Source organism: Camponotus floridanus, unplaced genomic scaffold, assembly GCF_003227725.1.
Source record: "Camponotus floridanus strain SB8 unplaced genomic scaffold, Cflo_v7.5 scaffold83, whole genome shotgun sequence".
NCBI lineage: Eukaryota > Metazoa > Arthropoda > Insecta > Hymenoptera > Formicidae > Camponotus > Camponotus floridanus.
Genome location: NW_020229853.1, coordinates 427,356 through 441,322, shown reverse-complemented (window position 1 = coordinate 441,322; position 13,967 = coordinate 427,356). Strand labels below are relative to the sequence as shown.

Sequence of the window (13,967 nt, the reverse complement as noted above, 5' to 3'; positions counted from 1 at the left end):
TGTTGCATTATTTGAAGATATTGATAAAAATTAGATGTTTTATTTTATGTTGCATTATTTGAAGATTATTGTTTTATATAATAATATACTAACAAACAATAATAAAACATAAAATATAATAAAATTAAGCTACTAAATTTGTTCTTTCTTTACTAAAGTTCAATTTTAATGCATTTTTAAGAATTTAATTTGTTTTAACAGTTACAATTTTTTGCGCAATTAATAAATTGCTAACAAGTTAACTCCAATTTACATTAAAAATGAACAATACTTTACCTATACCTATACCTAATACTATAATAAAAAATGCAGACGTTCGAAAAACATTCAGAAAATATCCAGAGAATGAAAATTCGTCCTCTGGATGTCTTCTGAGCGTCTTTCGAACATGTGTGCTGTTAGGAATAATAAAATATTCCTTTAATGTTCGAAACAGGTCCAATTTTAGTCCGTTCAGTTCTTAAAATGGACATTTTTTGATTGTCCAAATTAGTAACACTGGACATATTTAAGAAGTCCTAAACATGTCTGTGGCTCTAATCTGGATGTTTTAAATATGTACGAAACGTCCAATATGTATATATTTAATACGTTTTTAAAATATTATTGTGCTGTCTGGGATACAAGTAAAGAAAAACTGTCATTAAAAGATACACCAGGAATATCCGCATATCTAAGCAGGCCACGATCTCAATCTCTAAGTGATTCAGCTGGTGACACAAAGGGCGAGGATTGGACGATTATATCCAATAAAAAAAACTAAGAAATAGTCCCGACCAAAATGTCAAGATCCATAAGCAATTTAAAATAAATGAATATTGGCTAGCTGCAGCAGCCAATATTCATTTATCCCAACCTCCAACAAATTCGATGGCCTCAGTAATAACATCAATGAAGCAGAAGATCCACCAAAGCATGAATTGCCGTCAAAACCTCCTCCAATTTTTATTGATAGAGTCAGCAACATACAGCCTCTTATCCAAATGCTTAACGAATTCATCAAGACTGACTATAATCTAAAAATATTAAGAGACGAACAAGTAAAAATTCAACCTAAATCTTCCATGGCTTACACTACCATAGTCAAACTAAATGTTCAGTTAAAACTAAATGAAACTGAGTTCCATACATATAAACCCAAAGAGGAAAGAAGCTTCAGAGTAATATTGAAAAATATACATTTTTCAACTGATGTGACTGAAATTAAAACTGAATTAGAAAAATTGGGGCATACAGTTACAAATATTTGGAATGTTAAGCAAGGAATAACTAAGAAACCTTTATCAATGTTCATAGTTGAGTTAAAACAGGATACAAATAATAAAGATATATACAATATCAGAAATCTACTTCAGTGTCACATCATTTTTGAACCCCCGCGCCCTAAAAGGGTGATCCCACAGTGCGCGAGATGCCAGAGGTATGGACATACTAAATCATATTGTCATCATAAGCCAGATGTATAAAATGTACTGGTAACCACCTTTCAACCGACTGCACCAGAAAAAGGAAGGCTGACGGCCTATGTGCTATATGATAGAAATCACCCAGCCAACTACAAGAGTTGTACAGTGTATAAGGAACTACAGTACAGCAAATATCCTAGTATGAGACCCAAGAAACAATCTACTCTAACAACAGATAAAACGGTGCTAGAGACATGTAGTCAAGCAAATAAATCATGCTCCAACGTACAACCAGGCGTAACATATGCGCAGAAAATCAAATCACATAGAAATCTCATCATTAGAAATCTCACTAAAGAGGATCTTGAAATCCAATCAGTCTCCATGCAGATGCCAAATGATACAGATAATTTATATAAGTTAATAAAAATGCTCAACGAGGTTATGGAACAAATAAGTACAATGACAAAACTAGTGGTAAGCTACGTTGGCAGACTGACAGCATCTTCAACGATATAAGGTTAGCACTATGGAACGTCAATGGGCTTTCCCAACATTCACTTGAGTTAAAAGCATTTATTACAACTCATGAAATTGACATAATGCTGATCTCTGAAACACATTTTACGCATAAAAATTACTTCTCTATGCCATATTATAAATTTTATCAGACAAATCACCCGGATGACAAAGCACGGCTATTATTGTGAGGAGAAGCATCAGACACTTCGTGAGCATTCATTCAGTAGTAATCACATTCAAGCCACTTCTATCGTTGTTAATAGCCGTACCGGACAACTTACTATAGCAGCGGTTTACTGTCCCCCAGATACTCCATAACGAAAGACGAATATGTGTCATTTTTTGATGCTCTTGGTCGACGTTTCATAGCCGGAGGAGATTACAATGCCAAACATCCCTTGTGGGGATCAAGGCCAACAACACCAAAAGGACGTCAACTTTCTCTCGCAATTGACACTCTGAGTTTAGAGGTCATCTCCACAGGCCAACCTACTGGCCTTCGGATAGGAAAAAAGTACCAGACCTAATAGATTTCTGCATATCAAAAGGCATATCCAAAAACTACTTCCGATGTGAATCGATCTATGAGCTGTCCTCTAACCACTGACCGATACTAGTCTCATTGCACTCCCAAGTTTGTACAAAAGTCGCTAAAAGCAAGCTACATAATTGCAGAACAAATTGGAATAAATTTCGGGAGATTGTGGTTAACCCTAGATAAAAATATTGCTCTAAAAAGCGATGATGATATAACCCATGCAGTACAGAACTTCAATGATTGCGTGCAGAGAGCAGCATGGGAATCTACACCCGCCATCCATCAGGTAAACCTTAAACCAACTTGCTCTCAAACAGTCAAAGAACTGTTAAATAATAAGAGGGAATCGCGCAAACTCTGGCAATCGACAAGACATCCAAAACACAAAAACAGCTAAACTTCTTAACAAGAAAATTAAAGAATGTTCTGGTAAAAGAGAGGGATGCTGGAATCCAAGACTACTTAAAAAGTTTGGATGCCACAGGAGCATCTGACTATTCCTTATGAAGGGCTACGAAAAAAATAAACCAGCCTTAGCCCTCCCTTGCCTCTTTACGTAAGCAAGACGGAAGCTGGGCAAAGAGTGACGAAGAGAAGGCATTAACATTCGCAAACTATCTAAATGATGTTTTCATACCGTTAGTTGAGAGTGATTCTCAAATAGTGTGTGGGAATACCACTACTCAAGATGTAACAAATCAAACTCCGAAATTCAAGATAAAGACGTTGGAAACATTAACAAAAAAATAAACCCTAAGAAAGCTCCTGGATATGATCTTATTACAGCAAAACTTCTTTAGGAACTTCCTCCGGCTGGCGTTGAATTCCTGACGCTTATTTATAATGCCATCCTGCGGAACTCTTTTGTTCCTCTCTAATAGAAGGCGGCTGAAGTTATCTTGATTCAAAAGCCTGGTAAACCTGCGGAAGATACGAAATTGTACAGGCCTATCAGCTTATTGCCTATTGCATCGAAAGTTATGGAAATGTTAATTCTACAGAATTTAAACAAAATTATTGAAGATAAAAAAATAATTCCTGAGCACCAGTTTGGCTTCAGAAGAAACCATAATATAATAGAACAAATTCACAGAATTATCAGTAAAATAAATTACACTTTCCAAAATAAGAAATACTCTTCGGCAGTCTTCCTAGACATATCTCAAGCGTTCGACAAAGTATGGCACAATGGCCTCCTGATAAATTAGGAACATATTCCCTATTTCTTCATTCATATCTAACGAATAGACATTTTAGGGTTAGATACGGAGATGCAACATGTAAACCTATGTAAAACTGTACAATAATAGATCTTGTTTCTCGCACTGACTCAGGGGTGGTGTGGAATGGATCTCGCTTTGCATGAAAAGTTGCAAACTTGAGTGGAATTGGGTGTGTTTCGGGGTCGCATCGCTACAGTAGCGTTACTGTAGCGCTACATAAGCGTGTTTCACGTTATTAAAGCGCTATAGTACCTAGACAGCACACATGTCCAAAAAACATCTAAAAGACGATTTAAAAACGTCTTCTAGAAAGTCCTCTAGACATCTTTAAGACATCTTTTGGTCCTCTAGACATCTTTAAGACATCTTTTTGTGCTGTCTGGGTAGCGCTATAAAAGTACGTTTCAGGACTTTCTGCTACAATTGTAGCGGTCGCCATTTTTTTCTGCTACAATTGTAGCAAAAAAGCTGTAGCGCTACTGTAGCGATGCGACCCCGAAACACACCCATTGTACTTTTTAATAAACAATGAATGACTAAAACCTTTGAAATGTTATTTAAGAGGATGACCTTGACAATATATATCAAAGTCAAAGTCATACGTCCCTTTTTATGCAGGTTTATCAGAAAAACTACTAGGACGTAGTTTGAAACGCTGTGTAATTTGTAGTAGTAAAAACAATGGTATTCGAAGGTTTTAATTTAATTTGTGTATGATGAAAAAAAGTTTGCATCCAATATACCTTAACAAGCACATTTGTATATGTTTTAATAAATATTTCACATCTAACTGTTAAGTTAAAATTAAAATTCGGTTTTTTGCCACTTGCGTCATTAATATAAACATACATTTTTATTGATAATATATAGTTTATTGTACATTATTTAGTTTATTATATTGTTATATTGTTATATTGTTATATATATATTGTTATATATATGTTTATAATATCAGTATTTATATAGTACATATTATAATTATTCTTATTAGTAATTTGTTATAATATAGTAATTTGTTTATAATATTGAAAAAATATTTATAATAAAAAGCACCTGCAGAGTGTTATATTATTTCAATTTCGCCTTAATTTGCCTATGTCGAAATAGTAAAAATACGTATCGACAAAAACCGAGCGTACAGTGACTTTATAAATTGATGCGCTGGCACTTTTGGATACTGGACGGAAGGAGTGCGGTCGCGTCGCTTGGCATTTAAACGGTTAATATAGTATCTTACTTTTTCCTTTAATCACATTTGCGTTTAAAATTTAAATATTAAATTTTAATAATTTGTTTTTAAATTTTAATTATAATAAATTAACGCATAATTTTCTTTTAATTAATGTGATATATTTATATTTATTTTTGTTTCTGTATAAATGTGTATTTAAAATTTTAATAATTTATTTGTCTTCATAAAAGTGTTCGCGAGCGGATCCGGCAAGAGATTGCGCGAACGTGGAGGATAGGCCAGTGCAGTGAAACTCGTGATATCCACACAAAACGACAGTTTATTAGAGTTCAACGTGACAAGTGTACAGTGCAACGAGCGGTGCGACAAGCGAAGCGGTTAAACCCGCGGGAGATCGCGAGCGGCGTGATAGATCGAGCGTGCGGAAAATCAAAGTCCGAGAAGAATAGCGGTTGACGTATAATATTTTGCGGTTTAACTGAGCGGTAAGATTAAGCGGTATAGAAAGCGAAAAGTGCGAGACTTCGGCGTGCCCTTTCGCTGGGCTCATTATATACCGGGCGGTTTTTGGGCCCCGTTGTGACGTGGCCCAATTAACTTTAAAGTTTGGCGGTGACCTCATGGCGCCGCGCATAATTGGCCGCCGATGAGGTCAGGAAATAGCGTTGTGACGTTTGCCATGCGCACGACCTTTTTCAATCAGCTGATTGGCCATCAGCTGATCGTGACGTATGGGCGCGCATGCCCGTATGTTGTTTTAGTTTTGACGGCGGTTGACAATGTTATTGTCAATCGCTTAATTTCAAGCGTTTTTATGCGGTACAAAAACGAGCGGTGACTCGAACGTTCGAGTTTTTGTTTACCGAACGAAAGCTCGAGAAAGTTCTCGACGCCCGTTAGATTTGAAATACGGATTTTAGCAACGCGAAATTTTACATTGAGATAATCGATTACGCATTTCGAACATCCCGCCCGCCTCGTCAGCGCGTGACGAAATTCGCGAGTATGAACGGGGGCGGACAGATGTCGCGAGCGGTTCAGTTGGCGGTATCCGGATCGCAATCGATGAATGGAATGTGTGACGCAATACGATAACACGTGTTGTTCAGTTGATTTCTATCTTTCGCGAGACTAAGAGTTGCGGTAGTGAAATACGATGATATTTACAGTGAAATAATGAGCAGTAGTGCGATGTGAAGTGCAATGATTAATGGAGATCAATTGTGCATCGCTCGGGGATGCACAATGTACAGTGAGTGGGCGACTAGTGATGTGCGAATGAGGAAATCGCGGCGAGAACGCGAGATGGACGATGGACAGCTGTAATAAAAAAAAATATATACACGATATATACAATATGTACAATGTAGTGAGGCGCGCAAGACTCTACGCAACGCGGGGAGAATAGTGCCCGAGCATTATTCGTCTACGGACGCGCGAGCCCTACTCCCGGTAAAAGGACGAGTTTTACGACTGGCCGAACGAGATCCGAGGTGGAGGTGCGGACAGTCACAACGCGGACCGTGCCATCGCTTCCTGGATGCAGAGCGAGTATTCACGCGAGGGGCCATCGGGAAGGCGGGGTGATCTCCGAGCGGATGAGGCACAATGTTCCGACCTCCGGAGCGGGCTCGAAGTTGAGCCATTTTGATCGAGGTGCCAAGGCGTGGACATACTCCTGAGACCATCGCTGCCAGAAGTGGTCACGCATTCGTTGCAGCAGCTGCCACCGGGATAGGGCGTTCGGAGGCCGTTCGGCTAGGGAAGGCTCTGGGACCGCCAGTAGAGGGGCGCCTATTAGGAGATGCCCTGGAGTCAATGCGGTGATGTCGTCGGGGTCATCTGATAAAGCCTGCAATGGACGAGAATTTAAACATGCTTCGATTTGTGAAAGAAGGGTACTCATCTCCTCGAAGGTGAGCGTAGTCTCTCCTATCACCCGTCGCAGGTGATGTTTCATGGATTTCACCGCCGCTTCCCAGAGGCCTCCGAAGTGCGGCGCGGCGGGAGGATTGAAGCGCCAGGATATTCCTTCCTTGGCGACTTCCCGAGAGATGCGACGGCCGTCGGAGGACGACGCGCGGAAGAATTCTCGGAGTTGGTTGCCCGCTCCGATGAAGTTAGTTCCGCAGTCCGAGTACATTTCCTCGCACAGTCCGCGACGGGAAACGAACCTGCAGAATGCTGCGAGGAAGGCGTCAGAGGAGTAGTCAGATACTACCTCAAGATGGACGGCTCTGGAACAGAGACAGACGAACACGGCTATGAACGCCTTGTGAGCTCGATGTCCTCGCCTCTTGGAAGTGCGGAGGAATATCGGGCCAGCGTAATCGACTCCTGTCCTCAGGAAAGGGCGTGCTGGAGTGACTCGCCCCCGAGGGAGGTCGGCCATGAGGGGCCGCGGAGTGTGGGCTCGCCAGCGGGTGCATGTCACGCACCGGTGCAGTGTCCGCTTGATTACGGCTCGACCTTGCGGCACCCAGAAGCGGAGGCGAAGGAGCCCCAAAGTGAGCTGAGTGCCTCCATGAAGCGTCCGGCGGTGGCAAGACTCTATCACGAGCTTGGTGAGCCATGAAGTGGGCGACGCTATCATAGGATGTCGTTCATCGTACGTGAGTATTGCGTGTTTCAGGCGGCCGCCGACGCACAGGATCCCGTCATCGTCGATGAATGGATGCAGCCTGGCCAGGTGGCTACCGCGAGGCACTGGGCGAGACTCTCGTACGGCGGCTAGTTCAACGGCGTAGTGGATCCCTTGGACGATTCTCAGCCAGCGAATGAGGGAGGCGTCGAGCTCGTCCGAGAGCAGTGCGACGCTGGGAGGATGACGAGCGGTCCGGCGCCAACGAAGGCACCAAGCAGAGACACGTAAGAGCCTATGCAGTGTCGAGAACTGTAGGAGTATTTCAGGCTCCGGTCTGACCTTGCTGATGGCCGTTAAGACCGTGGTTTTTGTTTCAGGAACGCTGACCATTGATGCCTCGTCGCTGGCTGGCCATAGTGACGAGTCGCCGAGAAGCCAGCCGGGGCCCTGCCACCATAGGGGGTGGTTCAGCAGATCCCTCGGAGCGATCCCTCTGGAAGCACAATCGGCAGGATTCTCTTGACCCGGGACGTGTCGCCACTGCGCTTCGGGGAGCCGCTCCTGGATCAGCGACACTCTATTGGCCACGTAGGTTTTCCATCGTGAAGCATGACCCTTGATCCAGTGGAGGACAACCTTGGAGTCGGACCAGAGATATACTGGCGCCGACACCTCCAGTGATGACCGGAGGTGGTGAACGAGATTGGTCAGCAGGGAGGCAGCGCAGAGTTCCAGCCGTGGGAGCGTCACGGGCTTAATCGGCGCGACCTTGCTTTTCGCGGCCAGTAAGTGGATGGACGTCTCTTCCGTACTGGACACGCGAAGGTAGACGACGGCCGCGTATCCACGCTCAGACGCGTCGGCGAAGCCGTGGATCTCGACCGTCGGATCCTGTTGAATGACACCCAGCCAGCGCCTTATTCGGAGGCGCTCCAGCAAATGGAGCTCGGAGAGGAGGCGCTGCCAAGACTGAGCGTCCTCCGCTGGGAACGGAGAGTCCCAGTCCAGCCTTTTCAACCATGCTGACTGGATTAAGATCTTGGCGCGGATGATCACAGGAGCGAGCCATCCCAAGGGGTCGAATAGCCGTGCCGTTTCCGCCAGGACTCGCCTCTTAGTGAATTCGCCAGTGCTTCGAGGCTGGATGGCGAAGGAGAAGTCGTCGCTGGCTGGATGCCAACGCAGGCCTAAGGTGGAGTGTACCTCGCTCTCCCAGGAATGGTGAGCCTGTTTGAGTCGATGATCGGGAGGAACACCCTCAAGGATGGCCTCGCTATTGGCGGCCCATTTCCGCAGCGGAAACCCGCCCGCCGTGCAGAGCTCTCGGAGCTCCGTCTGCAGGGCGACCGCGTGCTGCAAGGTGTCCGACCCGGTGATCACGTCGTCCATGTAGCAGTCATGGCGCAGAGCGGTTGCTCCCTCTGGGGCTCGTGCCTCCTCGTCGGCCGCCAATTGGTGGAGAGTGCGGACAGCGAGGAACGGAGCACAGGCGAGCCCGTAGGTCACGGTGTTCAGCTCGTACTCTTGGATCTTGCCGGAAGCCTTTGGACGCCAGAGTATCCGCTGGAAGCGACGATCTTCAGGGTGGACGAGTATCTGCCGGAACATCTTCTCGATGTCGGTGACGAACACGAAGCGGTGCCGGCGCCAGCGAAGGAGGACATCAGCTAGTGCTGGCAGCAAGTTGGCGCCGATCAGCAGATGTCGGTTGAGGGAGTCCCCCGAGGCGGTACGTTGCGACCCGTTGAAGACGACGCGGAGCTTGCTGCAGGAGTTGGACTGGCGGAGGACTCCGTGGTGAGGTAGGTAGCATCCTGCGGTACCGACCGTATTCACAGGACTCATGTGTTTCAGGTCCTCGTACTCCTGCATAAACTCCCGATACCGGACGCCGAACTCAGGATCTCTCTTGCTCCGAAGGTCCATCGCTGACAAGAGGCTTTCAGCCGGTTTACGGGTTCCACCAAGCGACGTTGGCGGGGAAGAAAACGGGAGTCGTACTACGTATCTTCCGGACGCAGTTCGCTGGTGAGTACTTATGAAGAGGGTCTCGCACTCTTGATCCTCCGGTCTAAGGGCAACAGAGGAGGGGAGTTCCTTTTCCTGTTCCCAAAAGCTGTGCACAAGCTGATTGAGCTCTTGGTCGACAGTGCACTGCAAGGAGTTACGGAGTCCTTGGAAGGGTGCTGCGCTGGACCCCCCTGACAGGATCCATCCCAGGGCTGTTCTCTGGGCGACGGGATCTTGAGGACCACCCTTGCGAAGGCCAACCTCAAGGATGGTTGAGCAGACTTCCGCGCCCAACAATAGTTCTACCGGATCGAGCTCCTGATACCTGGGGTCGGCGAGCTCAAGACCATGAACGTGAGGCCAGGAGGGGAGGTTCTTCACCGAAGAACCCTGATAGGCCGACAGGCGCGGTAACACGAAGGCGACGGCCTTGAGTTTGGCCCCGGTGATCATCGAGGAGAGACTGAGTGCCACTCTCCCGCGGATTGACCCGGATCGTGACTCGCCGATGCCGATTATGGACACTGAGGAGCGGGAGCGGGGAAGTCTCAGCCGTTGGACCAGTGCTTCGGAGATGATTGACACCTCGGATCCTTGATCGAGCATCGCTCGGACCGGATGAAGATCCCCGGCGCGGTCAGTGAGGTGCACGCGAGCTGTCGCGAGGAGGATCGCTTTACGCTCAGATGAGGAGTGCATCGCAGACAGGGCGTTCACCTCGTTGGAGGAGGGCGAAGTGTACGCGTCGTGCAGTGTAGTGTGGTGCTTGCTCTTGCACGTCAGACAGGTCTTCACAGACTGGCACTTGGAGATCATGTGGTTCCCGAGACAGTTGTAGCACAGTCTACCCTGCTCTACAAAGGACTTCCGGTCTATCGCGGACTTCGCCTTGAAGTCGTTACACTGCATGAGGGTGTGCTTCCCCTGGCACAGTGCGCACTTCAAGTGATCGGATCCGGTCTTCGTGTGGTGAGCTTTCGCGGTTCGCGACGCGCCATCGGAGTTTGGTTGCGATACTCGCGGCCTCGCGGCGTTTAGCGTGAGAATGCGCTTAGCGATGAAGTTGACGAGAGCGCCGTGGTCTGGCGGATCAGTGGAGTCGCAGGTCGAGGACTCCCATTCCATCCGTGTACGCGAATCGAACAATTCGACGGTGAGAAAATTGAGGAGATCCATACCGTGGGAGTTGATGGGTCTCCCTATACTCTCCTGCGCGTTCACCGCGGTCGTTACGGCGTTGTGAATGCGACCGAGTTCTCCCGCTGACTCGCACTTCATTTTGGGAACGGAGGTGAACGCGGCGAAATTAGAACGGATAAGCTCCCTCTTGTTCTCGAAGTGCTTGCACAAAATCGTCCAAGCGCGATGGTAATTATCACCGGTCACCGTTAATGATTTTATCAATTTTTCAGCGGCTCCCTTGACACAAGACCGGAGGTAGTGAAATCGCTCGATGTCGGAGACGGACTCATTCGCCCCGATGACTGATTGAAAGAGGTCGCGGAATGACGGCCATTCTTCGTAAGATCCCGCAAACGTCGGAAGCTTGATGCGCGGCAAGGAGGTTTTAGGAGCCCGATCGTGGTCCGGCTCGCCTCTGAGCGCGGCGGGCGTCTCGCCCTTAAGCTTCTCAGCGTAGCTGGTCAGCGTGCTACGTTGTGTCACGTAAGTATTCTCCGCGACTTCAATAAAATCAGATACAGCGTACTCACTCTCCTGATACTTGTCCTTCAGCGCCGCACGAATGAGCTCATGCTGGGTCTCCATTTTTTGCCAGACATTGTCCAGGATGCCGAGGCGAGCTTGGATGGCGTCGCGGGTGATGTTGCTCACGCCCATCTTCCTCAGATTGTCCACGGCGCGGGAGATCCGACCATGAATGTCGTGCTGCGCTTCCAGCAGCACCTTCACTTCAGCACTCATGTCTAATATCTCTTTTGTCTTTTCAGAGGTCACTTCACTCCACAAACTGCACGAGAGGATCACTCACGAAACAGCGGACGCGGATGATGGAAATCCGGCTCGAAGGACCAGAAATGTTCGCGAGCGGATCCGGCAAGAGATTGCGCGAACGTGGAGGATAGGCCAGTGCAGTGAAACTCGTGATATCCACACAAAACGACAGTTTATTAGAGTTCAACGTGACAAGTGTACAGTGCAACGAGCGGTGCGACAAGCGAAGCGGTTAAACCCGCGGGAGATCGCGAGCGGCGTGATAGATCGAGCGTGCGGAAAATCAAAGTCCGAGAAGAATAGCGGTTGACGTATAATATTTTGCGGTTTAACTGAGCGGTAAGATTAAGCGGTATAGAAAGCGAAAAGTGTGAGACTTCGGCGTGCCCTTTCGCTGGGCTCATTATATACCGGGCGGTTTTTGGGCCCCGTTGTGACGTGGCCCAATTAACTTTAAAGTTTGGCGGTGACCTCATGGCGCCGCGCATAATTGGCCGCCGATGAGGTCAGGAAATAGCGTTGTGACGTTTGCCATGCGCACGACCTTTTTCAATCAGCTGATTGGCCATCAGCTGATCGTGACGTATGGGCGCGCATGCCCGTATGTTGTTTTAGTTTTGACGGCGGTTGACAATATTATTGTCAATCGCTTAATTTCAAGCGTTTTTATGCGGTACAAAAACGAGCGGTGACTCGAACGTTCGAGTTTTTGTTTACCGAACGAAAGCTCGAGAAAGTTCTCGACGCCCGTTAGATTTGAAATACGGATTTTAGCAACGCGAAATTTTACATTGAGATAATCGATTACGCATTTCGAACATAAAAGAGTAATAAATACATAAAAATATATAAAAATATATCAAATTATATAAAAATATATTTATGGTTTGATAAAAATATATATATATGGAGACACGATAGTGTCTCGAATCGGATCAAATTCTTATTAGGCTTAATCGATAGTTTGGGTTTGAATTATATAATATGAGCAGCGGTAAATGTTTACTTTACGTCACACAGCTCGAAAAATTTTTATTTTCAGATATGTTGTAGAGGACACATTCCTAAGTAATACACCGTTTGAATTTTGTGGCGCTCTCTCTTCGTTCTTGCAATTTTGAAGTTTTATACTTAGTTGTATTATCTTTTCGTTATTTTCTAAATATATTTATATTTTTGTATTTACATTTCCTGAGGTCATCTTTCTGAATAACTTTCAGAAAGTTTTAGCTGCTTATTGTTATTTATTAAATAGTTATTAACAGAAAAAGATTCAAGAATAGAATATAATTTTATGATATCATGCATGTTTAAAGCGTCGTCTACAATAAGTGGAGTAAGCTTGGCGTAAGAAGTAAGAGTAGGAGTAACATTTTCGGCGTAAGCTGTTTACGCTAACTCAATCTACAATACAGTGGAGTAATCATAGACATAGTAAGTATAGACCGAGCATACATTATATAAGCGTTAAGCATACGAAAAGAAAGACAAAAGATGTAAGATGAGTTTCTTTCTCTTTTCAATGCCGGAGAACTGGGGAGCACTTCTCCACATCTTCTCGCGCCGGTTCGTCATGGGGGGGCGAGGAGATAAGGAGAAGTGCTCCCCACTTCTTCGGCATTAAAAAGAGAAAGAAACTCATCTTACATCTTTTGTCTTTCTTTTCGTATGCTTAACGCTTATACAATGGATGCTCGGTCTATACTTACTATGTCTATGCGTTAAACAATTATTAATAAAGCAATTACAATAGCAAAACACATTTGCAATTAACGACGTTTTCGAGCGATCTTTCGTTTTCATGTTCTAACCTTCCTGGGTTTTCTTCCTGCGTTCTGATTGATCGAGTGTAAGCGTAAGAGTAAGAGTAGGCGTAAGAAATAAAAATAATTCATTTTGCTTACGCCCTTACTCCAGCTCTCTTAAATCGGAAATAGCTCTTTTACTTCTACTCTTACTTCTTACGCCACACTTACTCCACCTTGTAGACGACGCTTAAGAAGAAATATAGGCACACACACATATACACACGCGCGCGCGCGCGCGCGCGGGAGGTGCAAGAGGGAGCCTTAGGCCCCCCTCCCGCAACCACCCCGCCGGTAGAGGACACATTGCAAAGAATTCAATTACAATGTATATGCTGTAAGTTGTAAAGCGAGGTCCACCTTGATTACCGGCAGATTGGTTGCAGGAGGGGGCCAAAGGTGTGTACACATATATTTATGATATTTTTAAATTGTATTAAATTCTTAGCGACATCAAGAAGTCACAACGAGCAAACGTAAACAAAAAAAATATAAACACACAACGAAAATATATCAAACCGTGTTGAGGAAATGTAAACAAAAAATGTGAACACATAAATAGGATATAACGAAAAAATGACATGAAAGTATGAAACTTCAAAATTGCATATCTCAGGAATGGAAAGAGAGCACCGCAAAATTCAAACGGTGTATTACTCAGGAATGTGTCCTCTACACATATGCGAAAATAAAAATTTTTCGAGCTGTGTGACGTAAAACATTTACCAAAGTAT

The 13,967-nt window shown here is 45.3% G+C and overlaps 1 protein-coding gene across 1 annotated transcript; it reads right to left on the bottom strand.

Moving 5' to 3' along the window:
* Positions 1-6,436: 6,436 nt before the first annotated feature.
* Positions 6,437-11,398, bottom strand: LOC112639700. The gene has a single exon (XM_025414565.1). It carries the CDS (start codon positions 11,396-11,398, stop codon positions 6,437-6,439), a length of 4,962 nt encoding a protein of 1,653 aa, XP_025270350.1.
* Between the last annotated feature and the right edge of the window lie 2,569 nt (positions 11,399-13,967).

Excerpts from the sequence above, each read along its gene's own strand:
- LOC112639700 (XM_025414565.1), bottom strand. The coding sequence starts at position 11,398 with ATGAGTGCTGAAGTGAAGGTGCTGCTGGAAGCGCAGCACGACATTCAT.